This window comes from Purpureocillium takamizusanense, chromosome 8 (genome assembly GCF_022605165.1).
Source record: "Purpureocillium takamizusanense chromosome 8, complete sequence".
Taxonomy (NCBI): domain Eukaryota; kingdom Fungi; phylum Ascomycota; class Sordariomycetes; order Hypocreales; family Ophiocordycipitaceae; genus Purpureocillium; species Purpureocillium takamizusanense.
The window spans coordinates 2,315,173-2,333,923 of NC_063075.1; the positions used below are offsets into that span (position 1 = coordinate 2,315,173).

At 58.2% G+C, this 18,751-nt stretch overlaps 6 protein-coding genes across 6 annotated transcripts; 4 read left to right on the top strand and 2 right to left on the bottom strand.

Annotated features, from left to right (window-relative positions):
- The first annotated feature begins 393 nt into the window (after positions 1-393).
- JDV02_008753 (uncharacterized protein) lies at positions 394-1,154 on the top strand. The gene is made up of 2 exons (XM_047990383.1): positions 394-803; positions 1,000-1,154. Exons 1-2 carry the CDS (start codon positions 456-458, stop codon positions 1,021-1,023), a joined length of 372 nt encoding a protein of 123 aa, XP_047846390.1. The 5' UTR covers positions 394-455; the 3' UTR covers positions 1,024-1,154.
- A 95-nt stretch (positions 1,155-1,249) lies between these two features.
- On the bottom strand, positions 1,250-5,699 carry JDV02_008754 (uncharacterized protein). The gene is made up of 4 exons (XM_047990384.1): positions 4,666-5,699; positions 4,413-4,588; positions 4,164-4,318; positions 1,250-4,105 (listed from the first exon to the last, which is right to left on the bottom strand). The coding sequence occupies exons 1-4, from the start codon at positions 4,787-4,789 to the stop codon at positions 1,558-1,560; spliced, it is 3,003 nt and encodes a 1,000-aa protein (XP_047846391.1). The 5' UTR covers positions 4,790-5,699; the 3' UTR covers positions 1,250-1,557.
- Positions 5,700-7,976: 2,277 nt separating this feature from the next.
- On the top strand, positions 7,977-9,569 carry DOM34 (Translation factor pelota). Its single transcript, XM_047990385.1, has 2 exons — positions 7,977-8,228; positions 8,290-9,569. The coding sequence occupies exons 1-2, from the start codon at positions 8,148-8,150 to the stop codon at positions 9,439-9,441; spliced, it is 1,233 nt and encodes a 410-aa protein (XP_047846392.1). The 5' UTR covers positions 7,977-8,147; the 3' UTR covers positions 9,442-9,569.
- Positions 9,570-12,472: 2,903 nt separating this feature from the next.
- On the top strand, positions 12,473-13,675 carry JDV02_008756 (uncharacterized protein; the record flags this gene model as incomplete). Its single annotated transcript, XM_047990386.1, has 4 exons — positions 12,473-12,547; positions 12,601-12,611; positions 12,674-12,731; positions 12,798-13,675. The coding sequence occupies 4 exons, from the start codon at positions 12,473-12,475 to the stop codon at positions 13,536-13,538; spliced, it is 885 nt and encodes a 294-aa protein (XP_047846393.1). The 3' UTR covers positions 13,539-13,675.
- A 174-nt stretch (positions 13,676-13,849) lies between these two features.
- Positions 13,850-15,931, top strand: JDV02_008757 (uncharacterized protein). Its single transcript, XM_047990387.1, has one exon. It carries the CDS (start codon positions 13,987-13,989, stop codon positions 15,523-15,525), a length of 1,539 nt encoding a protein of 512 aa, XP_047846394.1. The 5' UTR covers positions 13,850-13,986; the 3' UTR covers positions 15,526-15,931.
- Positions 15,932-15,953: 22 nt separating this feature from the next.
- Positions 15,954-18,413, bottom strand: JDV02_008758 (uncharacterized protein). The gene is made up of 2 exons (XM_047990388.1): positions 16,771-18,413; positions 15,954-16,705 (listed from the first exon to the last, which is right to left on the bottom strand). The coding sequence occupies exons 1-2, from the start codon at positions 17,758-17,760 to the stop codon at positions 16,529-16,531; spliced, it is 1,167 nt and encodes a 388-aa protein (XP_047846395.1). The 5' UTR covers positions 17,761-18,413; the 3' UTR covers positions 15,954-16,528.
- Positions 18,414-18,751: the final 338 nt, after the last annotated feature.

Genomic DNA, 18,751 nt, shown 5'->3' on the forward strand with positions numbered 1-18,751 from the left:
ATAAATGTGAGCCCGCCTGCCTGTGTCGCGACCGATCGCTGCGTCAACTCCGCATATATCTTGTCCCTAGACAGCATCGCACAGCGAGCCCCGCGATTGAGAACGCCCCCCATCTGCTATTTTACTCCCGCCAGGTCCGCGATCGGCCAAAAACAGCGCAGCACTTAACTATTTCACTGCTATATACGACCTACCTGTATCTAGCACCTACAGCTCTCCGCGCCACCGTCAAATCCGCTGGCCCACAGCTCTTAATTTGGCCCAGGCGTCGCATTCTTCACAACCTCAGCCCCTCCACATCAACCAAAAAAATATCCACGACCTCCCCTTCTGCCCCGCGCCGTCTGCTCGTCCGTCGAACACACACACACACACCACCACCACCACCACCACCACCACCACACGCACCGAAGCAGACAAAAAGGCATCGCCAACCACCGCCCACCGCCCTCACCATGTCTGTCATCGAGATCAAGACCAAGTCGGATTTCGACACCCTCATCAAGAAGACCCCCTTCGTCGCCGTCCAGGCCCACGCCACCTGGTGCGGCCCCTGCAAGGCCATCTCCCCCATGTTCAACAAGCACGCCGCCTCCCTCGCCATCGAAAACACCTACGCCTTCGCCCGCTTCGACACCGACGAGGTCCCCGACCTCGCCCAAGAGTTCGGCATCCGCTCCATCCCCGCCTTCTTCCTCTTCGAGAACGGCGAGAAGACCTCCAACCTCTCCGGCGCCAACCCCCCGGCCCTCAAGAAGGCCGTCGAGTCCCTCTCCGAAAAGGCAAAGGCTGAGGGCGGCAAGGTGAGCGGCAGCGACGCCTGAAAAGTGGCACGGATGAATGGATGGATGGATGACTTTTTTGCATTCACTTCAAAATCTACCATTACCACCACCATCACCACCATCACCACCATCACCCCTGCCTGTCTCTCTCGTTCCGTCGAGTACGCGCCCGCGAACCCCCTTCTGACATGTTGTCTCGTTCCGTCTGCAATAGATCTCGACCAACGAGGAATTTTAAGCTCCAACCATGGCACTGCGATGCGAGACTTCGAGACATTGGATAGATAGGCCAATGCAAAGTACATAAAGGGGCGTCTTTGAAGCGAAGTGGCCGAATACCTGAGGGCAGCTCGCAAGCTGCCATGATGGCGTTGGACGCGCATTCGATGGACGCTGTCGGTATACCCGCGTCCATGGAGAGATTCTGGTGTAACGACCCAAGACAAGGGGAGAAACCAATACAAGTCACAAGCAGGCTTTTATACCTCTCCTGCGCTATTTGTTACACGTTGTTTCCACAAGAGATGTGTGTTGCCTTGTCACCTTTGTGTGTCCCCGCCGTGACATACGCCGAATTTGTTGCCTACAGTAAACAGTCGCCCGCTCTATGCAGCCTCAAACTCCAAACTGGGTTTTGTGTTTCCAACCATCAGGCCGTGCCATCCGGCATGGAAGCTCGTTCCCCAAGTCTCGCTTGCTCTCCGTCTCCCTCCCTCGCTGTCCGTCTCCCATCGATAATCGTGGGCGAAAGCAATGCTCACCGCGTTGGGTATCATGTATTCGTGCCGCACTGGTTGCAAACTTGCACGGTCCGCTCTCTCCCGTGTCGTTTGGTCTCGAAGCTGTGGCCACCACAGCCTCGGCACGCTCCTCTGTCGCTGTCGTTTGATTCTGCTGCACTTAGCTCCGCCACACCCGAATCTGTGCGCTTCTTACTGCTTAACAATTCGTCTCCCACTTCCGGAGATTCATCGATGTTCTCAGCTATCGATTCAGATTCGTTAAGCCTCGCTTTCGCCTTCAAAAGCGGGCCTGTGGATCGTCGTCTGCTCGCATCATCTGTCACTTTCAGACGGTGACCGTCATTGACGCCCAAGCTCCTCCGCGCTGACGGTTTGGCTGTTCTAGGGCTGGCACCCTCGCTCTCCGTCCTAGCGTGAGGCACGGCAGGATGCGATCCCGTTACCGTGGCAGGACTGTTGAAGGTTGTCGAATAGCGCAGACCAGAGAGCGTGGGCAGGCTAGGCTTCCAGCGCCCTAGATTCCAGAAGCTCCCGTCTCCCTTTGCATCTTGGGCTTCCGGGTCTGGCGAGCTAATCAAACTGAAGCTCGGCGTCGGCGGAACCGCTGGCTCGTCTTCGTCCTTCCGTGACCGCAACGAAGCCATGCTTGTCTGCACATTGCTTGTGGGACTCCCTGGGTGTTGCGCACGAAGGATTGGGCTAGAGGCATACGGTTTCCTCCGGGCTTCGGATGCTAGATTTGCGGCGGACGCGTTGAGGGGGGAGCGATTCGCTTTGATTGGTGACATAGACCGCTCGCTCCTAATCGTTGCCGCGGGCGTGCTCCCCCTGCCTTCAATGTCCTGGCGCCAGCTCATAATTCGGTCACTCGCCGGCTGTACCTGTGGTGGGTTGTGTCCCAGGTTCAGAGATCCGCGTCGAGAGTTCACCCGGCTGCCAGCGCTCGTCTTGGTGATGATGCTAGAGCTGCGCCCAACGCCAGTCAGCTTGCCAGAGAACTTGGACCCCGTCTCCCAGGTGTTCTGTTGTCGCTTGACGAATGCGCAATCCTGCCGAAATACTTTGATGGTTCCGGTCCGATCGGTGGTGACGATAATGTTGCCGTCCATGTGCTTCGAACGCTCGATGTAGGCCGGTGTCTCCTCAGGCTTCTTGGAATTTTGTGGATGGTCTGAGCTGCCTGTTTCAGACAGTCGAGTCTGACTCGCCGATGTCTCTTCGAAGCTCAGAAGTTGGACCGGCGGCGGGTTGCACAGGTCGTAGATGGGATCGCCCGACGCGCTCAACAGTTGTTTGCTCTTGACGGGCGCCATTAGGGCGGTAGTCACCACCTCGGGATGTGCATCGAAACACTCGTATGGCTGCTTGTCCTTCAGCTCTGCCTCCGGATTGCTTGCCGACCAAATGTATGCCCGCCGATCCTCGCTTCCGGATATGACATACTTGCCATCATCACTAAAGCGCGCGTGGATCTGACTCGATTGGTTCTCGAGACCGCGAAACTTGACCTCCAACATGCGTGTCTTGAGGCTGTATATCCGCACACGCGAGTCGTTGGAACTGATGAGCACTTTGACGTCACCGCCCTCGGACCCATCGGCAGCTTTGACAGTCCTGATGCCCGTGATCTTGCTTCCCTTGGCATTCTTGCCCCTCGACGACCGTACATGAATGTGAAACAGAAGCTTGAGGCCTTCCGTCTCATAAAATAAGCACAGACCGCTCAAAAGCCCGCAAATTGCTGTTTTGCCATTGGGAGAAAACGCCACGGCCGTGATGAACTCATGAGCCTGGACCGAGAAGGCAACGGCCTTGTCTGGGATGCTCCATAGTCGCAGTTGAGCGTCAAGAGAGCCTGCTAGGAAGAATCGATCGTCTGTAGGGTGAAAGGCGATTGACGTGACCAAGTCGTTGTGCTTGAAGGTGCATAGACACTCTTGGCGGCTCATGTGCCACAGCTTGACCGTTTTGTCCATCGACGAGGATAGGAGAAAGCTGTTCTTGCTCCAGCTTAGAGCCAGGACCTCTCCCGTATGGCCCACAAACTCCCGTGTCGGCTTGCTCTGGAACACAGGAGCACTCAGCTTTTCTCCGTCGCCTTTGCTCTGGGTCTCCTCTTCTTCCTCGTGGGCCTGGCGTTCCTCAGGTGTCGAAATCACCGAAAACACTCGAACCGTCTGGTCCTTACCCGCGACAGCCAAGTACCGCCCGTCCACGCTGAACTCGGCCGCCCAAATAGCGTCCCCACCCTTGAGAATCTTGTTACCCACGACCGTGGCTGGGGCTCTGGCCTGAGGCTCTCCGTCGGATGACTGCTTGCTGCCGAGCAGCTCTTGTGCTAGGAACATGTGGTTGAAATCACGGCCCTTTTTGTTGTGAGGCTTGACCCGGATATAACGTGGGGGTTCCTTGTACAAGGGGATGAAGCCAACGCCCGCTCCACGGATCGATGTCACGGCACGTGCGTTGCTACCATCGGTGCGAGGGTCGCCCATTTCCGAGTCTGAGTCTGGTAATTCATCGTCTTTTCTCCATGTCCCTCGCATTCCCAGGCGGCTCAGAAACGACGGACCCTTCCTACACAGACTTCAGGTTAGCGACTTATACGAGCGGGGGCATCAGGCGGCAAGCGTACCTTCGCTCCTTGTTAAGATCCAACGTCCCATAGGACGACTTTGTCGGGGTATCATGTAGGCTATCCAGCGTCGGGCTCTCCGGTCTGTTGGTTGGATTACGCAAACGCTGAGCTATTGAAGGTTCGGTATTGCTAGTGGTTCGAAGATATATTTGCTGCATGCCGACAGTACTGTCAGTCTTTGGCAGAACAACACAAGCGCATCAAGCTGACGCGTCGGTGACAGCGTTGGAGCCGAGGTTGACGAACCGTGCTCAAAGGATCCAGGCCGACATTAGCTGGCGGCGTCGTTGACAAGGCCTTTGACAGGCCTTTAGCACCATCCTTGTCCCTAACATTTTGTGACGTGTTGCTTCGGGACAGTAACGTCGCGGTGGACCGGCGACTAAGCGCCGAAGATTGGCCATTTAAGGTGTTGCTGGGACCTATTCTCGCAGCCTCGTCAGTCGCGACAATGCGGACGGCCGCGCGTGCGATGAATACGAGTCCAGGCATGACCTACCTGTAGACGGGATCTCGGATGCGCCGGCCTGGTTGGCACCCGGTATGGGCACCCCTTCACCGTCGTTGGTTGAGCTGCGTGTGCCATCGCTCGAGAGCGCAAGCGAGGGCAATTGGGTGGACATTTCCCATGCTGCAGGGCTGCTGCGGGTGGAAAGCCAGAGTCTACCGGGAGGCGAGCACCTCGACTGGTCGCCACGGGGGAGCTGAGATGGGAATGGCAGGTCACGTCAGGTCACGCCAGGCCCTGGCAGCGGACAGCGGGTGGTTCCGTCGTTGTCGTAGGGCGGGCGACGGAGGTGGTCGGAGGGGCTGTCGGAAGCGTCGCCTAATTGTAGGAATCGGCAAGCTCGCGCCGTCGCGCAGACACGGAGCGGAGAGCGATGCGACGTGCGATGTTGGATGCGCCGTGGATGTGGTCGGGAGAGTCGTCTGGCGGGACCCCGGACGTTCCGTCGAGCAATACGGTAACAAAACGCGACCGTGCTTCGCCGCAGCTTGCGAAATGGGCTGGCTGGACAGTGGGCGGGTGGACAGAGGAGCGCAAGAAGTCCGAAAGGGCTGACCCGTCGTCCGGCTAGGGCCCGTCACGCGCGCTGCTGCTGGGCCTCGTTTGCCCAAAGCGCAAACCGGGCACAGCTGGACTAACTTAGTATGTAGTAATGAAGGCGGCTCCTCGGGTCGCCGCCTCCCGCAGTGGCTGCAGCGCGCTGGCGATGATGGATGTGCCGGCCGGGACGAGGGAGTCGAATTGCTTGCGCGGCGGCGTCAAGGTTCCCTGACGAAAGCAAGGGTTGGGTGGCGCCGCAAGTGATATCATGCATCCGAACAAGGTGCCAACACCCGCCCGTGGATCTGCTATAGGGCTGGGCCGACTGTGGAGAGGATAATAATGACGGGAGGAGTAAAGTGCAACGCCCCAAGCGTTTGGCTGGTCGTCTGGTCAGGCACACAGCGGCATGCCCAGGTAATGCGTCGTCGACAGATGACAATGCGCGCCGGGGAGGGAGGGGGCAGCCGGCGTGGCAAGGGGATGATGGATGGATGTCGTCGATCTGGGCGGACAATCCGGAGGTTCCCAATTCCACTGGGAACCCGTCTGTTCACCTACGCCGGGCGAGGGGTGGGACGTTCCATCGCCGCCGCCGCCACGGATCCCACCTTCTCGGCAGCCAGGGACAAGGGAGGTAGTAGGCATTCAATGCGACACCACCCAATCAATGACTGGCACTGCTGCGGAGGCTTCCGTCCATCCATGGGGTGGAGGAATCGGCGGCCAGTGCAGTGGAGGAGTGGAATGGATCACGGATGCTCGCGCTGTTGCAGACTTGCATTGCTACTACTGCAAGTAGTACCTCTATTTCGGGGCACAACGTACTGTAGAGTATACTAGTACTACCTAGTAGTACTAATAGTACCCGTTACTGTCTAACTTGTACTTTGATCCTCCTGCACGGCGCGCTGCTGCGTTGTGATGCGAGTGCGATGGCAGGCCAAGCAAGGGCGATGAGGCAGGCACCAGAGTGGCTGGCGGCGGCTGCCTTGGCTTACAAGTTGCGTCCCCGTTTGGCTTGGGCCCGTTCGTTCAGCCCGGCACTTCTTGGCGCACCGTTGGGAAAGCGCGACGATCAAAGGCGGACATGATGATTGGGGGAAGTGGCAGCAGTAGTCATCGATCCGGCGATCAGGCTTCCGGTCGTTCCTTCTCTTGTGACGCTCCATCAGGCAGCACCTCATGATCACCGGCGCCCCAAAAAGGCGCGTCCAAAAGGCACGTCCAAAAAAGACGCTGGCAACGGGGCCTCGGATGCTACACGCAACGAGGGACAGCAAGGCCTCATTATCCAGCAACAAGACATGGCACAGACCACACACACATCCCATACCTAAACGCTTGGCACGCGCAGTGGGCCACCACGCCTGCCTCGACACCGTTCCGTGCCTTGCAGCGTCGTGGAGAAAACAAGGATGACGGGGCTCTACTCGCATTATTGTGACGGACCCTCGGTCCTCGCCCGATCCTTCCTCGCTGCCCCTCGCCGTCACAGTGATGATGATACCGTTGTACTGGTATGCGTTACATGGATAAGAGGACTCGTCAGCTGTCCGTCGAGCCGCCCTGTGTGCTGACGTTGGCCTTGACGCGCCAAATCCTCCTCCCCACCCTGCCAACTTGGGCGACGACGCATGCGTGTGTCTTCTTGAAAATCCCGATGCGGCGTGCCACGCGAGCACCGAAATGGCATGGGCCGACTCGTACTCGGAAGCAAGCACACATGAATGAGGTCAGCGACAGCCAGCGCCAGCCGAGGCGTCAAACACTACATCGCACGTGGCCGGCATTCGCGAGAATGATGCCAGGGGGAAACACATTGGCAAGCGGATGGCCTTCTGTACATACGAGCAAGGGGCAGCCATCTCGGCGATGCAGGCACATTGAGAGCTTCACAGCTCCACGCAATACTCCATGCGTACTACGTACTGACAATAATAAGGGCGATTGGCAAATTGCCCAACGGCTCCCCCCTTTGGAATCGCGATTTTTCCCCGCCTTGTCCATGCCTCGTTGCGGGCCACGAAATTGTCTGGACTCGCATTGGCTTTCTCCAGGTTGCTGGGGCCGGAGGTCGGTGTCCGTGACAAGTCCGCTGGCCGAGGGACAAAGGCTAGTAGTTACTGGAAGTCCGAGTTACGCGTATTTTGGCTGCCCTGTGTTCCGTGCTTTTTCTTCGTCCAGTGGCGGATGCAGACGTCTGTCTCTCATCGGTCACCCACGGGCCAACTCTAATCATCCCTGTAGTAAGACCTCCGGGGGGTTCATGCGTCTCACTCTCAGGCGTCTGTGAGCAGGCACGCCCCCCCCCCCCTTGTCGATGAGACGAAGGCCTGGACACGCGCCTTTGCCGATACCTGAGTTCACGATGCTGTCTTGGCTGGGGTTCAGCTCGCGCTTCAAGGTTGACAGTCTCCAATGTCAACACTTCGCCTCTCCTTCCAGCGCCGCCCAATACTGCGGGCTGGCCTCCAAGTTTGCATTCGTTTCACCGCAACGTTAAATCCATCCAAGCTGCGGCACCGAACGCAGCGCTGAGCACCCAGTAGTAGCACTGGATCCAGGGCAGCGGGGTCCACCGACACCCTGCCAGGCTCAGTGCGCAATGCACTAACAGTATGCTACTGTCAAAGCTGCAACCAAATAATAGTGCGAAGTTTCCGTCACCAGCCATTGTCGGCGGCTCACGCGCCACAGCGCCACCCCCACCACAAAAGATTGGGCGGCAACCATCCATGGCATCGTCACCGCATGCTTCGCCTGGAGGCAAACCTTCCTGGAGGGGGCATCCTATATCAACAACTCCCTCGACTGCTGGACGGACGAGGGGATTCATCCCTTAACTTTTTTCTGCAAATTCTTTCTCGCGCAGCAGACGTGTTGCGACTCATCAACTCCCACTCGCGACATCACATTTGCGACTGCCCAACATGAAGCTCCTCGCCCGGCGGATCCTGCCGGACATGGAGGAGGAGCAGCTCTCACTACTCCCAGAGGACCCTGAGGATATGGTAAGCCCGCCCTGTCGTTAGCTTCAGTTATGTTCATTGCGGCTCGCTGACAACTCACTAGTGGCATGCATACAACCTCATCGTCGTTGGCGACATCGTCAGCGCGCACGCCGTTCGCAAGATCGCCATCCCGAATGGCGGCACCGGGTCCTCGGCCTCGGAGCGCGTCCACACCGACCTGACTCTGCGAGTAAAGTCGACCTTTTTCGACCCGGCCGTATCATCACTCCGCGTCTCTGGCGTCGTCGTCAGCGAGAACGAATACGTGCCTCGCGGCTCCCATCACACACTCGACCTCGAGGTCAGCCGCTCGTTTTCCATTGTCAAGCCCAATGGCTGGGATTCGGTCGCGAAAACAACGCTATCCCAGGCGCTCTCTGATGACAGAAACGGTGCCATGGCCGCTGTCGTCATGCAGGAGGGCTTGGCCAACATCTGCCTCATCACGCAGTTCCGCACCGTATTGAAGACCAAGGTCGAGAGCGTGGTCCCGAAGAAGCGTGACAAGGTTTCGGATCAGGACGCCGGCATGAAGCGCTTCTTCGATAAGACGCTCAACTCGCTCGTCCGTGCCCTCGACTTCTCCGACACCCGCCCGCTGCTCCTCGCTAGCCCTGGATTCACCGCCAGCGACTTCAAGGACTACATGACGAAACAAGGCCGCGACAAGTCAGACAAGGTGCTCAGCGCAATCGCCAAGAATGCGACGGTAATTCACACCAACTCAGGGCATCTGCACAGCCTCAACGAAGTTCTCAAGAGCCCCGAGGTCCTTGCCAAGATGCGAGACATGGTGTATGCCAAGGAGACGCAGTACATGGATCAGTTCTTTGACATGCTCAAGCTCGATGATGGACGGGCGTGGTACGGCGCAAGGGCGGTCGAGAAGGCCGTAGCCGACGGCGCCGTCGGGCCCGGCGGCGGTGTGCTCCTCGTCAACAACTCCCTGTTTCGAAGTGACGACTTGGAGACGCGGAAGAAGTACGTCGGACTGGTGGACAAGGTGCAGTTGGACGGAGGTGAGGCGCGGATACTGAGCAGCGATCATGAAAGCGGCCAGAGGTTAAAGCTCATGGGCGACATTGCGGCGACTCTAAATTACCCCATGCTTGATCTCGACGACGATGAAGAAGAGGAGGAGGAGGTTCAGGTGGTGCGGGATAACGGAAACAGACATGAGGAGGACGACGACATGCTAGACAGCGTGATTTAAAACAAGATAACGTCAAAAACCGGGTCTGCGTTATCCAGACCCCCTGATTTCGTTGTGACCGCAGTTACCCATCCTCGGTAGTTTTAGAATCCCGTATGACACCAAATTCAACCTAAGTACAGTCCGCCCAGCTCGAGACTGCCATCTACTCTACAATTTCAAGACCTTCCGCCTCTGCCTAATGTTACACATCTCACAGCGATCTATATCCGTAATCACATCATCGTATCCTAGGCCCAATGGGCATCCAGGCGGCCGGTATTTTGGATCGGCGCGCGCCTTTGTCTGCTGCTCCCGGACCTCTTTACAAGGTCTCTCTTGCATTTGCGCCATGAAGCGGGTACGGTCGCAGTTTCTGCAATGGTAAAAGTAACGACGTGCGGTACACATTGATCGGCTGTGATACCTTTTTTTTTTTCTTTGTTCGGCTTTTTGGTTTGCTCTTCAATGTGAGTCTGGGTCAATGCAGAGAGGAGGAAGAGAGACGACGCGACGCTTTGGAGTCAATGTTGAAAGGAGGCAGGCCTTGCTGTGGAGGCAGGATTAAAAACATTATGTTTGGCAGGAGAAAGGAATTCTCTTTTATACAAAAGTAGGTGCTTCTGAGTGAAGCAGTTTCCTTGATGGACAGGTAGCGAGATTCGGAACGCGTTCGGTCATGGCCCGTCTGGCGTGAACGAACCGACCTATGTGTTGAGTCGTTCAGGCCGAGTGCGTCCAGCGTGTTATTGATGTTATCGGTACCGTATGCACCACCAAATATAGGCAAGAGAGTTCGCTGCCGTGTCCACTAGCTGCTGCTGTTATGTACTACGCACAGCTCTATCAGCCGAGTCCATCCCAGACTTCTTCATACATCAACCCCATACCGCTGCGTCTTCAACACGAACACCATCGCTCCACCTTCTCGGACGGCCAACCAACATACACACAGCTCAGGAAACAACCAGAATACTCTCAGACAGCAAAAGGCTCAGCTTCTGCAGCGAGGGCTCACTACAGGCGGTCCCCCGCACGTCTGTTATCGCAGCGAGCGCAGGTGGGCATCCAAAACACAGTCTCGTTTTCGAATGTCTGGCCGTTGGGGCACGTAACTTCGACGGGCCCCGAGCCGCTGGCCAGTTCCTCCGCATGGGCTACGACCTGTGCCTCGAGGTACGCGGCGCAGCGCCGAGGGGGCCATTGCCCGCAAAAGAACATGGATTTGCAGTGCGTGCACTCCTTGAACTTGAGAACTACGGTGCACATGTTGATCAAGTCAGGGGCTTGGAAAAGCTGTTTCTTCGGAGGTTAAGTATTCGGCCCACGCTCTCAAGTTCAAACTTGGCGGTCGGTATAAGCGGCAGTTGTTTGGCATAAACTTGGAGCTCAAAGGCAGGCAGTAGTAACCACTGGTGAGTGAGACCCCTTTTTATAGTTTTTGCTTTGGGGGCAAGCTCATTCTTGTTCTCTTTGATGGCTCGCGGCTGGATTCACACAAAGTTCCAGTTGTTTTGATCACAATGGCCGTATGCAACGCGATAAGCGGGATCGTGTAAGTGGAGGAGCGCGGGCTGTGGTCGGGTGTCATGCCCGTCCAGTACAGAGACAAGATCAATTTGGACAATTCGACTGTACCGATCGAAGGCGTGGGCGTTCCAATGCTTAGTGGCTCCTGTCTGCACCAGCAAATTGCCAATTCCTGTTGATATGGTTAGTGTTGTCCTTCGACCTCGAAGCCTCGCGCTGCGCGTAGATCATCATGAGGGCTATCTCACAATATATGTGTCTGATTTGATAGCTCACGGTGCTTCTATATGCCCAAATCATTGCGCAAGTTCCTGTTTGAGCGTCGTCGCATTGAAGGCTTGGAGCGCAACCACACCAAATTAGGGAGTACGGAGACAGACAGATGATAGGTTTCTCGCAGCACCAGACAAGACAACAGGTCTCCAAGATACACAACGGATGTTTGGTGAATACCATGTACGCAACCGCAATCGCCAATCTCAAATAGCTAGGTCTGCGCTAGGTCTGCGACTTTCCCTCGTCACCCGTCTTCTCCCTACGATTCTCAACGCAGGCCTCGCAAGCATCCACATGTTGGATGTCGGACTTTACGTGTCTGAGACCAGTCGGACATGCCACTCTCATGCCTCGTGCCGGCAGTGTGGCCACTGCGTTGAGAAAGTCGTCGCATCGGAACGGGGCGCTGCGCGACACGGGGCGTCTGCTCCGGCATGTCCGGCACCTCTCGTGGCCGTGGACGATGGTACACATTGCTTCTCGGGCCTTGTCGTTAGACAGCTTGCGGTGCGAGCGGTCTCTCGTCAAGTGTCTGGGTCTGGGCGATTTCAGTCTCGAGAACATGAAGCGTCTGCAGAGGGAAGGAAGGTCAAGGGAGCAGTCAGGGTTCTTCTAGAGCTGAGACACGCCCTTATAGTCCAAGGAACAACTGATTGAATCACAACTCATGATTCGAGCAACCAATCCGTCCCACCGGAGCGTTCGAGAAGGAGCAGCACGGGTAGACGGAAGCCGTTGCCGGAAACCCATGTGCGATCTGGGTTCCTTCAGTCCGAAGCAGCGAGCAGCATCGTCGACTATTCACAGTCCGTCGACGCAATGCGCATGCCTACTACGTGCAACCGTCGTCGTGTAATTCCATGCACCCGCCTTCGCTCACACAATGGCGTTTCAACAAGATCCTGTTCCCACACTCGTTACACAAACAAAGAAACCAACAATTGGTCGTCGTGCTTGACCAGGTTAGGCGGCCCTTAGAGCCGACCAACTCCGGGCCACACCGCTAACTCCACGAGGCGTAAATCCGGGGCTTCCATCGCTCGAGTGACCCCGCCGTTTGTTTGGCTTTCGCGACTAAAGCACAGCAGTAGCACTTCAATGACGGAACTCGTCGCGCGCGTTGCATCACAGTCGCCACGCCGTATACCCCCAGCATAAGTCGCCATAAATTCGTCCGTCCTCGGTCTTGAATTCGTCTGGACCTGTCACCCACATACTCAACAGCATCTTCATGCTCGCACGAAGAATGGCGTCCAAGCTCAGTCTAAGCTCTACGGTGAAGCTCAACTCCGGGTATGAGCTCCCCTTGCTGGGGTTTGGTGTAAGCCGTCATCCGAAATCGCGGGAGAGGCGCCGCTAATGGCTGTGCCGCAGGTATACCAAACGTGAGTCGTCAGCCTTTTGAGAGACGGCGTGTCACCCGCCCGCAGCTGACCATATCTGACAGACCCAAGGAGCAGGCAACTGAAGTGTGCAAGGAGGCCTTGAAGATTGGCTACCGTCACGTCTGTCCTCACCACCAGCCTTGGAAAATATGTAGAGAATTAACTTCTGACCGGCGCGCGCTTTAGATCGACTCGGCGTCAGCCTATCGCAACCAGGGGCCCTCAGCCGCCTCCATCCCGGCCTTGGGCATCGCGCGCTCCGACATCTTCTTCACCACAAAGGTGCCGGTGCGCCAGTACCCGCTCGGGTACGACAACACGCACAAGCTCGTCGACATTGCGCTCTCCGAGACGGGGCTCGACTACCTCGACCTGGTGCTCATCCACTCGCCGTACGGCGGGCCCGAGAACCGCAAGGGCGCGTGGCGCGCGCTCGTCGAGGCCGTCGAGGCCGGCAAGGTGCGCTCCATCGGCGTGTCCAACTACGGCGTGCACCACCTCGACGAGCTCGAGGCCTACATCGGCGAGCTCGAGGCCCAGCGCGGGGGCAAGGGCAAGGGCGGCGTCATCTCCGTCGGGCAGTGGGAGGTGCACCCGTGGCTCGCCCGCCCGGACATCGTGCAGTGGTGCCGGGCCCGCAACGTCGCCGTCGAGGCCTACTGCCCCATCGTGCGCGGCGAGCGCCTCGGCGAGCCCAAGGTCGTCGCCCTGGCCCAAAAGTACGGCAAGACGCCGGCGCAGGTGCTGCTGCGCTGGAGCCTGCAGAGGGGGCTCGTGCCGCTCGTCAAGAGCGTGACGCCGTCGCGCATCGCCGAGAACGCGGGCCTGTTCGACTTTGAGTTGACTGACGCTGAGGTCGAGGACCTGGCGACCAAGGACTACAGCCCGTGTGCGTGGGATCCCACCGTGGAGCCGCTGGAGAAGTGATGGAACAGCACGAAGTAGTACAACGATCCTCCGGCTTCTAGCACTTTTAGATGGGGGCACACCCACGCTGCCGGCTGGGCGGGCTGGGCTATATCAGGCCACACGGCAGCTAGACCGGACGGAACAATACATCCATCGTACCATTGGTGTCTCTGAGTGGTTGGGTCAGTGAGACTCGTACCGAAGGATAGTGAGTGATGCCAGAGCGTGGCCCGTCCTCAGCGAGCTGCTGGTCGGCACCCGATTGTCACGTGATTGCGCTCCTCTCTCGCGTCTCACGTCCGGACAGCGGAAGCCCCTCCACGTGCCCACCCCATCCTCTGTCCACCAGGTCGCGTCACCACAACACCCCCGGTTGACTTCCCATCCAAAGCCTTTGAGCCCGCGGCTCGCTCACCATTGCAGGGTCCCCAATGTTCTCTCCGGTCATTGCCCGGCCAAGCACACGATGCCGGTGCAGAGGACCTTTACCGTCCTGCAGCCCCTCGGGGGTGGACATCCTCCAGACGCGCCTCCCCCACGACCGATGACATCCAAGCAGGTCCGCGCCGCACACAAAGCGGCCACCCGAATGCCCAAAATGTCCCGCGCCGAGCGCATTCGCCAAGAAAAGGAAGAGCAGGAGCGCATCCGCAAGGAACTCGACAAGGAGCGAGCAAGCTCGCGGGCCCGCGCCGCCCGACAGCGGAAACGCGACAAGGAGGAGACGGAGCGGCAGGCCAAGAGGCGCAACGGCCTGCCGCTCGTCACCGTCCGGCCCAGCCAGGACACGATTTCCAAATTCGTGAGGGGCAATGGCACTGCTAAGAAGAGGGACGCCGTGGGCGAGCCTGTGTTAGCCGACTGTGGTCCAACTGTGCAACATGGGGACCCAAGCAACGAAGCCGCCAGCCCCGTCGTGGAAGAAACAGCTAAGAACTCAGTCGAGCCCAGAACAGAGACCAAGGAGCAGGAACTGGACCTGATACCCGAAGAGGACGAGCTGGACCTGGAGATGCTGGATCACCTCGAAAATATGACGCGAGTGCCGCTGACAACTGTCGCCGAGACTGTCACAGCCCGACAACCTACGCACCACGAAGTCGACCTTGGGTTGCGACCAAACACACTGACAAAGCCACTACAAGAGAATCTAGAGCCGGTCCGGCCACCAGACCACAGTATGCCGGCAAAGCAATCGTCGGCAAGGCACCCGCCGGCATCGCCGTCTCCAACTCCGTCGCCACCTCGACAGCAACCACCACTCAGCACGCAGGCTATCCTTTGCAACTACGACGATTTCTTCCCCTCTCCATCACAGCAAGAGCGAGAGCTGTTGGAAGACGACTTTATAAACACGCCAACTACCCGCCACCCTTGCCAGCGCCCAGATGAGGTCACCAATAGTGCTGCCCGTGTCGAAGTCGCCGACCTCGCGCGCGCGACATCCTCGTCCACAACGCCCGCGCCAAAACGCTTCTTCTCCGCCTCCGGATCCAACGAACTCTACTCACTCGCCCTACACCGCAACCGCCGTGATGCGGCCCTCGACAGCATCCGTCGACGTGAGCGCGAAAGCACTACTACTCCTGAGACGCATCGCCATCAGCCACCACCACCACCTCGACCCTCTCGGCCACCCCAACCAGGCTATGCCCTTCGCACGGCTCATCAACCACTTCAGGGAAATCCCAAGCCCTCAAGGGCTGGTCGGCCTGCATCATCAGCATCATCATCACAGCAACGACACCGACCCCTGCAACTCAGTCGCCCTCTGGCGGCCGCCCAAACGATCAAGACAATCAAGGCGACCAAGACGCCGCCGCAGCACGATGGCAAGGAAAACGCGGCACCAAACAACAGCAGCAACAACGGCGCCTATTACGCACATGGCAACGACAAGATTATTATCGGTACCCCGTCGGCAGGTCCCCCCACCGCCTCACAGGAGACGGATTACGGCGGGGGCGACTGGGTCGACGAGATCGCTCTGGAGCTTACGATCTGACACATGACTTTGTGCTTTCTTCTTCATTGAGCATGAATTTTGGTGATTGTTGCGTAGTGGGGAGGAAGGGCGAAGGCAGGTGCGGAAAAGATCCATGCATTGTGACGAGGCACGCAGCGTTTGTCTTTTATCCTTTTTTGTCCTTTCCTTTATTTACTCTTTTTGCGTGTGTGCGTGGTGGCGTCTTCACGGGAATTGCAAGCATTAGTACGACTCTCAGAGGCTTGGTCGGCGTTCCTATGGCACCAGAGAGGATGACGCCCTCATCAACCGAACGGACGTCTCTGATGGTGGAAACACGAGGGGAGGAGGACGAGGACTTTGACAGGGCACAAACGAATCAAGGGAGCAGGCAGGCATAACGCATATCATGTAACGAGGCAATATCACTCACCGTATACCACCGCCATTCACCGTCACAGTCACGAGCCGATCGATGCAAACGCCCTCGCACCGATACGTGACTTGCAAGCCACGGCCCGTTGAAGAAGGCTGTATTTTCGAGGAAATGTGGTTGCCACGTACATGAGGTACGGGACGCACATGGCAGCCAAACCTCCGTAGCCGGTCCACAAGGAATTCACAAGGCGAATCACAGGCCAGGCCACCGGTCATTAAGACTGACGTCTTCCATTCGTGTCCCTTTCCTGATCCATATCGTAGGGTGCAATCAAAGGCACGGTCGCTGCCCAAAAGGCTACCGGCCCTGCCCTGCCCTGCTCATCCTGTGAAGAGGGGCTCTGGAAAGAATCCCTCCCCCGTCCGCCTTGCATCCAGCGGCGAACAAATATACTGTATAAACCGCAGCGCAATGCTTTCCGCCCGCCGAAAACGCCGCCCATGTGTAAACCTTGCCCCTGCCCCAGCCTGTCCGGTTCGCCAGAATCCATAGAAGATGTCGCCTCCATGCTCCGCGCACAAAATGGGACAAACACGCTCGCAATCATTAAAAGGGCCGTCGCGCGCTCGAACCCTACATCTTCCCATCTCGTGCCGTCGTTCGTTACAGGAAGATGCCTATCCACTCCGTCTTGTTTGCCGCCTTGGTCTCGCAGCCAGGCACCGCACATTTCAGGTCACTACCGGTGCTACTCCCTTGCTTCGTGCCGTAGTTGCGGAAGCCAACGCCCTGAGATGCCTTGGTCGGCCTTCGGTTTTCGAAACAGTCCGCGCAGTAAACCTGTATTCATACGCATTAGCTTCGTTTGTTACTCGTCAATGTTTGAAGACCTTGATGGGACTAACATGTCCGCACTTCTTCAGGGCCCAGAAGTGATGTTCGCCCGGGACCCGCTTGCGTTTCTTGCCGGCGGTCGTGGTGGCACTCTCCGCGGCCGTTTCCGTTGGGTCGTAGGCTAGTTCCTCTTCGCAGGCGGGGCAGACCACCACCCTCTCTTCTGTATCTTCTGTAGCGGCGCACGTGTCGCGCGTGAAGCCTGGGCGGGTAGGCGGCACGTCTTCCATGGGAGGCTTCGGACTGGGTTCTCTGGTAGTGAACGCACTGAGGCTGTCGATTGTCGTCGGGTTGTAACCACTTCTCAGGAGCTCTGCACTGAAAAGAGTGTCAACCATATGCCGAACGCCGCTGCGGAAAGTCGTCAATAAGTTGTTAGGGGTCGCATTGTCTACGAACTGGAGGTGAATCGTCGAGAGATGGGGATCATGGTCATGGTCGTGGTCGTGGTGGTCGGCCACGGACCCGCGCTGGTGTTGACGTCCATGGCGGTGCGAATTACGCGCCCGAAATGGACGAGGAGGCTCTAGCCGCCGGCCCTCTCTCGGGCTATCGTCCGTCAGGTCTATGACGGCGCCAGGGCCGACAAAGGTGCTATCGCTTCTTGACAGCCGCGGTGGCGAAGGCCTCTGGGAGTTTGTCCTTCTAGGGTTCCTGCCGGGCAGACTGGGCGCGGGTGGCGGTAGTCGTCTCTCCTGCACCGGAGAGTCGGGCTCGTTGGTCAGGTCGATGACCGTCGGCGCTTGTGACCGAGGCAGCGGTGGAGGCGGCGGGCGATCCCACCGGGTGCTTCGCCGCGCAGGCGGAGGTTCGTCCCATCGGGAGGAGTCTCGAGAACGGTCGCTCCGCCGGCTCGACAGTATCTCTGCCGGGGTGACGGGTCTCAAGGGATTCAGCAGGCTCGCAATCTGAGTCGCCGAATTCGGGTTGGTGATTTCTATTATATCCAAGTCGTCGTCGTCGACAAATAATGACCCTCCGTCCCCGGGGCGCGCCATCATGGAAAGTCGATGCTGCTCTGCTGCTATGCCAAACGGTGACGCGGTGCTATGCGGAGGTTGAAGAGGCGAAATAGGGCCGTGGCCCGGCAGGGAGAAGGAGGAGGGCTGCGGGCGGCTTTGCAAGGTCGAGCCGTTCCGCCGCACTTGCCAGCCGAAGGCGTATGCGTAGAGATGGGTAAATGTAGGCTTGCACCGGGTCTGCCGCGTCTTTCACTGGGAGGAGGGAGTGTGGCGGCTCGGAGGAAATGCGAAGTCTCTGAATCGGCACCGTTCAGTGTCGTATGTTCGAACAAGGAGGTGGGCCTGGGCGAGAAACCGCGGGCAGGTCGTTGGCTGGCTGCAGGGAAGGCCCGCCGAGACTTATATGTCTGTGTATACTGTCGATGACGCTGCTGCGGGCTGATGGAATGGTGCTCGAATGTCGGGAGGAGGCACCCTGGGTCCAGGCGGCAGGCAGACGTGCTCGCGTGGACGGGGGGGAGGGATCGAGGTCGGTGGTGAAGAGTTGAGGTTAAGTCCGAGGGCGGCGAATTGGTGGAGTGCGTGATGTGAAGGAGAGGCGCCCCCCGGGAGGCGAGGAAGGCGTGTTAGTGTGTGCGTGTGCGGTCACAAACCCAGGCGCCGTCCGTTGGCCGCCGGCTGCAGGTACCGCGTTAGCAGCCATTTGCCCCTCTGCCGTGGTAGTGGCGCCGCCGACATTGAGGTCGTAACGGTGCGGGAAAGTTGTTGTTGGCGCCTGCCGGGCTGACGCGACCCACCAAACTTTCAGCGTGTTGCGCTGCCCGAGAAGCCCTCCACTGGCGGGCCTGACTCAGGCATCCATTCCAGGCTGTTGCGGCTTCGTCTCCCAGGCACCTTGAACCCTGGGGGCATGGAGGGTGGTACCATGGACGAAAGCCTCAGCCATCATGGCCGTTTCATTGCCTTCCAGTTCTTTGGCGGCTCTTCAGCGCTGAGGTACCCCCACTATCGCCTTCACCGCCGTGAATGG

Bases quoted from the DNA above. Each gene is read 5' to 3' on its own strand.
- JDV02_008754 (XM_047990384.1), bottom strand. From the start codon at position 4,789: ATGTCCACCCAATTGCCCTCGCTTGCGCTCTCGAGCGATGGCACACGC. The intron at 4,589-4,665 runs GTAGGTCATGCC...CTGCGAGAATAG, and splicing joins ATCCGAGATCCCGTCTACAG to GTCCCAGCAACACCTTAAAT. The intron at 4,319-4,412 runs GTTCGTCAACCT...GTCGGCATGCAG, and splicing joins GCCTGGATCCTTTGAGCACG to CAAATATATCTTCGAACCAC.
- DOM34 (XM_047990385.1), top strand. From the start codon at position 8,148: ATGAAGCTCCTCGCCCGGCGGATCCTGCCGGACATGGAGGAGGAGCAG. The intron at 8,229-8,289 runs GTAAGCCCGCCC...ACAACTCACTAG, and splicing joins CAGAGGACCCTGAGGATATG to TGGCATGCATACAACCTCAT.
- JDV02_008758 (XM_047990388.1), bottom strand. From the start codon at position 17,760: ATGATGGCGCGCCCCGGGGACGGAGGGTCATTATTTGTCGACGACGAC. The intron at 16,706-16,770 runs GTTAGTCCCATC...GTATGAATACAG, and splicing joins CCCTGAAGAAGTGCGGACAT to GTTTACTGCGCGGACTGTTT.
- JDV02_008753 (XM_047990383.1), top strand. From the start codon at position 456: ATGTCTGTCATCGAGATCAAGACCAAGTCGGATTTCGACACCCTCATC. The intron at 804-999 runs GTGAGCGGCAGC...CGTCTGCAATAG, and splicing joins CAAAGGCTGAGGGCGGCAAG to ATCTCGACCAACGAGGAATT.
- JDV02_008757 (XM_047990387.1), top strand. From the start codon at position 13,987: ATGCCGGTGCAGAGGACCTTTACCGTCCTGCAGCCCCTCGGGGGTGGA.